General features: G+C 25.3%; 1 protein-coding gene across 1 annotated transcript; it reads left to right on the top strand.

The window, feature by feature from the left end:
- Positions 1-592: 592 nt before the first annotated feature.
- On the top strand, positions 593-11,378 carry Pdfr (Pigment-dispersing factor receptor). The gene is made up of 14 exons (XM_035087389.1): positions 593-993; positions 5,056-5,433; positions 5,513-5,620; positions 7,773-7,930; positions 8,448-8,551; positions 8,823-8,967; positions 9,052-9,154; positions 9,465-9,582; positions 9,640-9,709; positions 9,797-9,882; positions 10,006-10,186; positions 10,749-10,863; positions 10,955-11,048; positions 11,246-11,378. The coding sequence occupies exons 2-14, from the start codon at positions 5,352-5,354 to the stop codon at positions 11,256-11,258; spliced, it is 1,377 nt and encodes a 458-aa protein (XP_034943280.1). The 5' UTR covers positions 593-993; positions 5,056-5,351; the 3' UTR covers positions 11,259-11,378.
- The last annotated feature ends 15 nt before the right edge of the window (positions 11,379-11,393 follow it).

Here is an 11,393-nt window from a genome sequence, read left to right as displayed (position 1 = left end):
CAAGCCCTTGGGATTGAATCAAAAGCTTGAGAACATTATTTCTTCAATCAAGAAACTACTCAACAAAGAAGTTTATAGGTTTCAGTCTTTGGTTTAACAGTAAAACTTTTTGTTTATTCAATATTCTTTTCCTTCATAAAATATGATGTTAAATGTTGGACAGTATTATAATAATTTCACATAATTTAATAATTAACATTGCAATTTTAAAAATTAAAAAAAGTTAATTCTTTATTGATAAATAAAGTAAATATTCCTGATAGATTGATAGTATCCTTAATTTCAAAGTGATTTGAATTATATATTAAAAATAATAAGGAAAAGTAGGTTCTCAGAATCTATGACCGTTAGATTACCGTTAGAAATAGTACTTTTTAAAAAAACAAATTTGCGCTGTTATGTTATCACTTCGGTAATGGTCGTAGGTTTTGGCAAATCGACTTTGTCACAACTCTCTTCGATCCCTCTTTAAAACATAACATAAAATTGACATAGTGGGGTTGAACACGAAAACGTGCAGAAGCAAATGATTGGTGGAAACTGGAGACTGCGGGTAACGCGTAGAAAGGTTGTATTGGGGGTAATACAAGTTTCTCGGTGAAACGAGTCAAACCGGTTGCACTTGCAGCGTGCATTTTTGCGCGCCCGCAAGCTCCTTAGAGCTTTTTCCACTTATTATCAATTGAAAATTGTTCACGCGTTATAATATTCAAAAAACATAATAACTTGAAATATTGTTTTATATTGATATTCAAATGACTGTGATGGAATATAATATTTATTTTCTTTCTCAACTCCTACACATTTATCATAAGTTATGAATATTTTTTATAAACTCCTTTTATGAAAGTTGAAATCAGTAAATGGAATTTTAAAATAACTAAATAACAATTTAGTGAATTTATTTTTTTGATGAATAACAATACAAGAAAAGCTATATTTGCAAAAGAATAACAGAAGAACATACCACGAAAATATTAAAATATATGTACGGTAAGTAATTTTTTCTTTTTAATAATGAATATCGATTTATGAAATGTTTTCTTTTGTTTACGTTATTTATCCATATTTCTCATGGCAGAGTAATGAACTTTGTGGCGAATATGATACTAGTCGTTAACTTGTATTATTTTCCTTGTCTCATCTATTGGTTTCTTTGAAAATTTTCAAGTCTTGTGTTATTTACTCACCTACTAATGGAAAATTACATTGTAATTGTTCATTGATTAATAAATAATGTTTCTTCAAAATAATTATCACATAATACTATTACTTGTTTCAACTTTATTTACAACGCTTCCATCATCTTAGTTCTTGTATCATAATGTTTTATTTATTGAACCAGAAATTTTCTTGGTTTTTTTTTTCGTTTTTTAAAATTAAATAAAAAATTAATGTTACTTAAATTTTGGAGAATGTAAAATTTCAACTGAACGTAATTTGAAAGAAGATACGTAAAGATAACTTCAAAAGATATATATCTGCATGACATGTTTATAAATATGAAATATTTTTTCATGTGTTAACGTGTGCTTCAAAAAAGTACTTCAAAATTGTTAGCCACATTTTTTGGATGTCTGATTATAATAAAATACATTAAAGTAAAAATACAGATTCACAAGTTTTATCAACTGCAATATTAAATTAAACCATATTTATAATTATTTATTTTACATAAATTTAATTACAAAATGATATTTGTGATTAAAAGAAAAAAATCGATATTACTATTCTATTAAAGTTTCATAATTACAAAAAACAGTAATGTTTAACAAAAAATTTTCACTTGATTACCTTAGTATATTTATCAGTAGCATAAATTTATTATCCAAGTAAGATTCATCAATTATTCTGACAACAGAAAAAAAAATTAGATTTTTCCCTTAAATGTCCTTATTGTCAATCCGTTCATCACAGACTATATCCTTTGGGAATAAACTTTATAGAGCAAAATTCGAATTAACCCAGACTTTATCTTTAAGTCTTAATTATCTCTTAGTATATTAGTACACCAGCCATTTACTATTCATGGTTAAAGTGTAGTTCTGCTGACCTAATTTATACTTTTCCTAGTTTATTTACAGCTTTCAAAACTATTTAATATCAATTGGCCGTGATCAAATTGACTTCAGAAATTTATTAAATTTCTATGAGATCGTGTAAAACATTCTAATTTGGTTATACAAACAAAGTTCACTACTTAAAAAATCACTTTCATGAAACATAATTTGAGTTTTTTTTACTTTTTTTAAATAATTTAAAATTTAATTAAAATAATGAAAAAAAGTTTGAGGATTGGTTAATTTCGAAATTAAAGTTTTATATTTTGAATTTCAAAGAATTATTAATTTTTTTTTTATTCCAATATTCACATAATAATATTACATAATCTTTTAAATCCTAAACAATTATTGAGTTCAATCATTTAATACACCTTTTTATTAATTTTTCTTCTGTTTTTAATCGAAATGTCAGGTAACTATTACGCAATCATCCTTAATACCATCCAAATCTCATAAATTCGGAGTATTTGTATAATCCAACACAAGAGGGAATAATTAATATCATTATCGCTTTTACTAATTGACGTAATTAAATCTACAATATCTGTTTTTGTGCTTCGAATATATTGTAATCTATTACTAAATCTTTTATCAATTTATGGATATACGAACGAATAATATTTTCTACATCATAAAAATTTTCACATAACGGAGTATTTCTTTGCTACATTTTTTGCATTTTTCTCTTTTCTAATTTGTTTTTTTTTTTTTATGTATTAAATATATATGTATATATAATAAAAGAATTAGACAGAAACATCGTAACAATTTTACACAGTTATGCATTCACTACTCAAAGTTCTTTGAAAGTTATGTAAAGAAAATATTTAAACAAACTGAAGCTTTTCATTTATTCACATTTTTTTCTTTCATACAAATTTTCAATTATTTGTTAAATATATATATTTGTTTTTGTTCTTTTCGAAAAATTTTCCCCACAACGTTACATTTCATTGATTAATTATGCTATTAAATTTCAAATCACCGGTTAAATTTAATATTTAATGTATCAAAATTATTTTAAAATTTTAAGAAATATAAAAATTTCATTCCATCAATTAAAAAATGTGGTATTGTAAAATGTATAATTGTGAATCGGTTATAAGGCTAATATGTAGTTTATCTATATTTTAATGTATATAACTAATTAAAATTCATCAAAGTGGTATTTATAATTCTAAAAATAAATACCTAACAAGAGATACTTTACTGAATAATTTCCATAGAAATTGAATTTGACCTCAAAATTCATATTTGATCATATTCGATCCTTGCCACTTATAATTGATTGAAAAAATAATAGTACAGGTTGATTTTATTTATTCATTACATATTTAATTTTATTTGTAATTTTTACTCATATTATATTGAAATTTTTAAAAATAATATATAGTAATAATAATCATTATTTATATTTAATTTATGCATATTTACCTGGTTTGTGAAATTTTATTTGTTATTTAAAAGCTCTATTGACCCTGATTCCTCTTCAAATACATGAACCATACGTAAATGAAACACAAGTGCAAATATTGTGTTTCTTTTCAGAGTCTCATTCAATTCAAAATATTTTACTGGTATAACATTTTTTATGAGTGATATATTTTTAATCAGGTAAACTAACTCTCAAATATATTTATATAAGACTATACAGAAAATAATGCGATGAAGTAAACAAATATAAGCAAAACTCTAAAAAGCTCAAATTGGATAACTATAACATTAATTCGGTTGTTCGATAATAACAAAGTTAATGGGCATTGTTCTAAAACTAATAAATATATAAATTGTTATTTTTTAATCTAAAAGAAAAAAAATAATAATAATAATAATAATAATAATAATAATAATAATAATTAATAATTATTATTATTATTATTATTATTATTATTTCATATAATCAATCATTTAAAAATGTTATTTAAAATTAAATAATTAATACATACAAATATTCATTTTAATACCATTTGTCAGAGTTGATTTTGAGAAAAAAATTTTTGCGAAAAATGTTGTCCTTGCACCTTGGTTCTACGGTCTCTCTATTGATTGTCCTATTTAGCAGTAAAAGTATAAAACCTTGCTTCTAATACAACTATATATAACAATGCTATATATATACATATACATGTTATAGACCGCTGGAAAACAATAGAAAAGTCAAAATAGCTGCCGAATATGAAACTGATTATGAGCAAGCAAATATGAATATTTTGAAAAAGAAATTATTTTTATTAAAAAATTCATATTGTTCACTTATGTTTATATAAATAATAAAGAAAAAAAGAATTTTCGGTTAGTAAAAAGCTAATTCTTGCAAAGTATCTTTGAAAATGAAAATAAAAAAAAAACAATTTAATAATAATAATCTTTTATAAAATAAAATTTATGTGTATAATGAAATAAGTATAGTACGTCTTTGATAAAAATTTATAGCAATTTTGATAGAAATGCATTAAAAGAACAACATTTCTTAAATGTGATGAAACCATACATTTAGTCCTTATTTATCAATATCTATACTGTCTTAAGATTTAACAATTATTATTTCTATATATATTTGAGGAACTATTGATTGGATATATAAAAATAGGGTTTAAAAGATTGAAACAACAGTGCGATGATAGTGAACCATAAGACAAATTGAATTTGAGAGTCATTGTTGATGAAGCATACAAAAGCGAAAAAATAGGTACAATTTTAGTTAAAAGCAGCAACTTTACATGATATTTCGTATTGAAAGTAAATAAACTTATTCGTTTTAAACCATTTCACTTTAATATTTTGTAATAATAATAAAGTAATTGATAAACATGAACATTACAATAGTTATAGGAAGTATAAAGTTTTAATAAAATTACTATAATTTAATAATTTTTTTAGTTTCACTAATTGTACTTTTTTAAGAAAATCATATTTAAAAAAAAATAACATAAAATTTCGATATTGTTTCTATTTGTTTATTCATTTTATACTCTAAACTAATATGTTACAGATATATTAATCACCATCATGAATGACTCAATATTACTTATTGAAAATTTATTTATTACTAAAGAGTGTCATGAAGCTTTAAGACGAAAACTTTTTGAGTATATTGATCATTATATGCACTTAAAAATTCGTCTGAATGAAAAACAATTTGAATATTTCAGTAAAAACCTGTTACAGAAATGTGGATATCTAGTATCAAAATTAAAATAAGAACTAGTAATTAAAACAATGGTAGTAATGAAAATATAAATCGATTAGTACATTGAAGAATTTAATGTAAGAATAATCGTTAAAAATATGGTGGATTTGGTAAACTCTAGTAATAATACTGAAGCAATTTGTGGTCTCAAATATCAGCACTTTACACCCCCGGAAGGAGGTAATTTCACTCGTTACTATTATGTTACAATTACTATTCGGAAAAAAGAAAAAAATTCTTGAAATTTTGTTAATTTCAGAAATTTGGTGCAATTGGGCCTGGGATTCTATTTTATGTTGGCCTCCAGTAAAAGCTTCCACAACAGCAACACAACAATGTCCCCTAGCCAATGGAGTTGATCCAACAAGTGAGTGAATATTCATCAATCCTCATATAAATCACTGGTAATATATTAAACGTCGTTAAAAATCACTTTAATGCTTTTATCAATTCAGAGTTATCACTTTATTATTAATTTAATATTATATATTTCCATAAAGTTTGGTTGATAGGAAATTTATTTTATTTAAGTATAAATAAAACGGTCGGTTTGACGCAAAAATAGACAATATAAAATTGAACAATATCAAAATAAAGATGAAGAAAGTAAGTTTGGGCAAGACTCCAAAAATTTTTTATTGCTGGATATCTAAATGAAAACTCAACAGTATTTATTATCGATTACAATAAACCATGATTTACTTGAGTTACAAGAATATGCCATTAAATTTGTTGTATTTATCACAATCATATAAAAGTGTGACGAGTTGAATAATCAATAGATGATTTACTCATTCAAATCTGTAAATGTGTACTTCTACTTCAAACAAAAACACTTTTTTACAATGTTTCTTCTTTTATTATCAACTACTGACAAAGATAATTAAAAGATATTATTATATGTATACCTTCGTAATTTATATTTCATCAACATCCTCCCACATTACGTAGAGAAATTAAATTTGTATTTAATTTCTCTCTATTTCTACTATTTTTATAGATAATAGATACAAATAATGAAAAAAAAATATATGCTCTTTAATTCCCCTCAATTAATTTAATTTTAATTCTTATGAAAGAGAGTCTCATAGGTTAAAAAATATTGCCATTTGATAACACATATTCATAAGTAAAATAGCAAAAGAGTAAGAAGATAAATTCTGTCACTTATATAGGAAGAAATTACTCTTATTAATAATCATTTATATTTATATATGTGTATATATCATATTAATTTGTGTCCGAGAAATAAACATATCTGTAAACTTGAAAAGTTCAAGTATATTTTAACGAAAGCTTCCAAAAAATATAAACATTTCCGACTACGTTATCTTCTTGAATGAGACCAAGAACTACTATATACACGGCAAGTATGTTTAAAAGCTTTTAAATGCTACTTGCATTTAACTTAAAATTGGACCAAGTTTCTGTCCTACGATTGAGATATAAATTTTCTCAAACATATCACGCAAGGTCATACCAATCGGACATACTTTATATGGAAAAAGGTATTTCAAAATAATTTGTTTCTCACATTCCCCTTGTTACTACATTGTATTATATTGCTCAATTTATTCACTGTCAAAGAATAAAGATTCGATTGGTATACGTATATTCAAGTAACATTTTTTTATAATTTGTACCATTATTTATTTTATTTAATTTTGTATCCTTTCTATAAATAATGAAAATTTCAGTTTTTATTGCTCAACATCGTTTATTTAATTACTATTGATTACCGAGAGATCATAAATGTTTTCATTAATTTAAATTCAAATTTATCTACTAGTCATTTATGTACCACTTGCAATGGATTATTCAATATTTAAAAAAAATCAAAGTTAAAAACAATAATAACTTGATTTATTAATGTACTTTCTTTTAAAATGATATTAATATTGCAAAGTAAGTGTCATCGAGAAATCGACTAACGAAAAAATAGCTACCTCAGCAGAAAAATATATGTCTCGAGCTTTTTTGAATCTGCGATGATAAAAAGTTCCTATACTGTCCGTTGAAGAATCTGTATTACGAACGTACTCGACCTATTTTACAAAGCAGTTTCGATTGTTCGATAGTGCACGATACTCGTTTCCTAGAGAAAATATGTAATGCACAAAAATGTCAGAATATTAAAAGTTTTCTTCAACTTTAACTGACCCAAAATGACTTATTTTTATATTCTTCACTTTACATGAGATACTTTTAGATGGATTTTCTCTATTTATTATGAAAAACATTGCATATTGTCGACACAACAGTGACATTTCATAAATTTATACATCATAATAACAACTGTCTGTTGAATGCAACGACAGATATAGAAAAAAATTGTATAAAAACTTTCAAAGAAATATATATGCTCCATTGATACAACGTTCATCTATCATTCCACTATTTCATATATTTTTTCTCTTTGTAAGTGAATATAGTTTCGAAGCGAAAAGAACTTTCGATAATAAAATCTTCCATCATTTTCATATCAGCCAGTGTAGGCTTGTATGTTTTTTCTTTATTAGAATTTGCTGAGAGGATATGTAGTGATGATGGAAAATGGCTTGGACGAAATGGAGAACGAGAACTGTCTAATGGATGGACCAACTATACTCCATGCTTTACACCGGAAATGTTAATTTTAATCCGCAAACTCTATGCTGGAAATGAAAATGCAGCACAAGTAATATTTTTATGATTTAATTTATTAATTTTTATCTCTTCATTAAGATGAAATAGATTAATTACTTTTTATCAATAATATCTTCTATTATATCATCAACTTTGCATTTAATGAGTCTGATTATTGATTTTGATAAAAATAATTTAACTATCAGTAGTGAATACTATCAAGAGAGGCCGATTATTAAAACTCGTTGAAATCATCAATGATTGTTCAATAATCTCAGTTTCATTTGATAGCTACTACTATAGTATACGTATATGGTTTGTGAAATGGATCTTGAAAATAAAATTTTTCACATTTATTCATCATTATCTTAACTTTTATGATTCAAAAATGCATCCAAAATAATTTTTTATAAATCTATTCATTTTTTTTCATATTTATATGTTCGAAATAAACTATACTCTCTTTTTCAATCTTGAAATACTTATGTTAAGTGAGAACGCGCAGTCTTTAAAGCTTTTTTTCCTCTGGAAAATTATAAAATTTATGAATTTTTTTTTATATTTCTTAGGTAAAACTAGATATAGCCGAAAAAACAAGAACTTTAGAAGTTGTTGGACTAACCATATCTCTAACAGCTCTGTTAATGTCTCTGGGAATTTTTTGGCATTTCAGGTAAGTTAACTTATAGCTCTATTGTACTAAATAATTTGAAAAGTAATTTTTTCTCTTTAATACTGTCATGTTATGATGATTGTTTAAGGTAAAATTGAGCATTCTTTACAGACAATTACACTTTAATGATACAACGGATACTATTATTCCTCCCTGACATATAGAGTAATCAAGGTCATATAACCTTGACATTGGCATTATAATTTTATTCATATTATTTTATCGATAAAAATTCGAGAAATAAAATTAAAGTATTCTACGTTTGTTATAGATCTTTAAGAAATACGAGAACCCGTATCCATAAAAATCTCTTTGTAGCAATGGTGATCCAAGTAATTATTAGACTAACATTATACATCGATCAAGCTCTTATTAAATCCAAAGTCTACGGAATCGAACAGGGAATAAATAACACAGTGAGTATAGTAATGAATCAATATTGACCATTGTTTCATCTAATTTAAAGAAACCCCTTATAAATATTTTTTCTAACAAAAAAGCCTATATTATGCGAAGCAAGTTACGTTCTTCTAGAATATGCAAGAACCGCCATGTTTATGTGGATGTTTATTGAAGGATTCTTTCTTCATAATATGGTAACTGGTAAATATTTATTTTCTTGAATTTTATTTCATTATTAAAACTGAGTAGAATATAGAAAAAATTTTTTTATGTAAAAGAAATTCCTTTTCAATTTAACTTATTATGATCTTCATTCGCTTTTCATTCCCGTGATTTAAGAGATATTATGTTATATTATGTTACAAGATCAAATTATTTTTCCACTATGAAAAAAAAATGTTATGAAATTTCATATCCTGATGACAATATTATTTTACGTGCTATTATTGTACTTTTTAAATACTAGAACTTGTACATAAAACAATCAGAAATTATTGTTTTTCTTCAACAGTCACTGTGTTTCAAGAAACAGCTTATTATCGAATGTATCGACTTGTTGGATGGGGGTTTCCACTTATAATGACACTAGCTTGGGCAATTGTAACTGCTGTATATTATCATCCAACAAAGTGAGTTTAAAGTTTGTTATGAGGAAATTTTTTCCTCATTTGTATTATACTTTTTAGATGTTGGTGGGGTTACAATCTTACTTTTTACTTCTGGATATTAGAAGGACCAAGGATGGCAGTTATATTGGTAAAATTTTTATTTTATTCAATTAAAAAAAATCCCTACCATGTTTCATTAGTATTGATAAAAATTTAAACTTTTCTGTTCATTAAGCTCAATTTCTTATTTCTGATGAACATAGTACGAGTATTAGTAGTAAAGCTACGACAAAGTCATACAAGTGAAACAGAACAGGCAAGGTAAGTAGCACATCATCTAAATCAACAATTAATTTTACTATTATGTATTTTACTATATGATGTATTGAATTCACTGAAAAATTCAGAAAATCAATTGAAATATTTGCGGGTTGCTTTTATCAGGAAAGCTGTAAGGGCGGCAGTTGTTCTACTACCATTATTGGGAATTACTAATTTAATTTCAATGGCTGGTGCACCACTAGATAAAACGATATGGTTTGCCCTGTGGTCTTATACGACACATTTCCTCACTTCTTTCCAAGGACTCTTTATTGCAACTTTATATTGCTTCCTCAATGGCGAGGTAATAAAAATTATCAAATTATTATTGTATATCAATTGAATAACTTTTAACTATTAATTAAATCTGACACATTTTTTGTATCTAAAAAATAATATTCTGACATTCTCAATAGTTCTTATATTTTGTGATTTGTTCATCATAATGTTACTAAAATGCATTGGCAAAAACTTTAAATGCCACAAAAAATTTAAAAAACACTGATTTATGTGTGACTCAGTAAATAGTAACAAAATATTGAAAGAAACACTTAATTATTTAGAAAAAAAAAACTTTCGGAATTGTAAAAACTGGATAGTTTGCCTTTTTACAGTTTTTTTATTCTGTGCAAAAAGCGGCCTGACAGATTGTGTTCAAAATTCAATTACGGTTAGATTACGTAATTATGTATTAAATAACACTAATTATATGTCAAAACAATCGTTTTTCATTGTATTATTCAACTAAAAAGTTAATATTACTTGTAGTTTTTCTGTCAATTAATTGGTTTAATATTCAGCCTATGTATATTTGAAGAATAATTAATTTTATAAAAAACAGACGATCACCTAATTAACATTTTTAGGTAAGACTAGCATTACATAAAACAATATCAATATACCTATCTCTACGAGCAAGTAATCATCGATCACGAAGACAGTCTACTGTTAGTGCTTGTCAAACACATCGAATTACTTCAAGTTAGTATTTCAATAATTACATAAATCACTTATAAAATGTACTATTCACTATAGAATTAAAATTTCATTAATATGTTTATAAATTCTATAGCGATAGAAACTGATGAAAGAGAATTAAGATCTAGTGGATGGATAAGACTTTGTTGTCGTGGCGGAAATACTCCACCCCCGGATCGACCTGCCGAGTAAGTAGTAAAGAATGAAAAGAAATTTTCTATTCTGTCGAAAAGCTAATGCTTTTAAAAAAGTATTAACCCCAAAGGACATATATAAGTAGAAAAAATTCTTGAAAATATATAAAAATACAATTAATCAAGTACATTACAGATTTTTGAAGAAGTTGTCTATTTTTCAATTAAAAATTTTTCTTATCCTTTTATAGAACAACAGTTTGACCATGGTGGTATTGGCGACAGTGTCTCGCCAGAATAAGAACAACATATTAACATAATACCTCAGAGTCTTGACAAAGGCTTTAGTGATTTATGAAAAAATTTTGTAATGAAAAAAAAAGATGAATTACCTCGAAG

Source organism: Chelonus insularis, unplaced genomic scaffold (assembly GCF_013357705.1).
Source record: "Chelonus insularis isolate UGA/USDA-ARS -01 unplaced genomic scaffold, ASM1335770v1 contig_407_pilon, whole genome shotgun sequence".
Lineage (NCBI taxonomy): Eukaryota > Metazoa > Arthropoda > Insecta > Hymenoptera > Braconidae > Chelonus > Chelonus insularis.
Note: the sequence above shows the minus strand (reverse complement) of the source record. Positions and strands in the feature narration are given on the sequence as shown.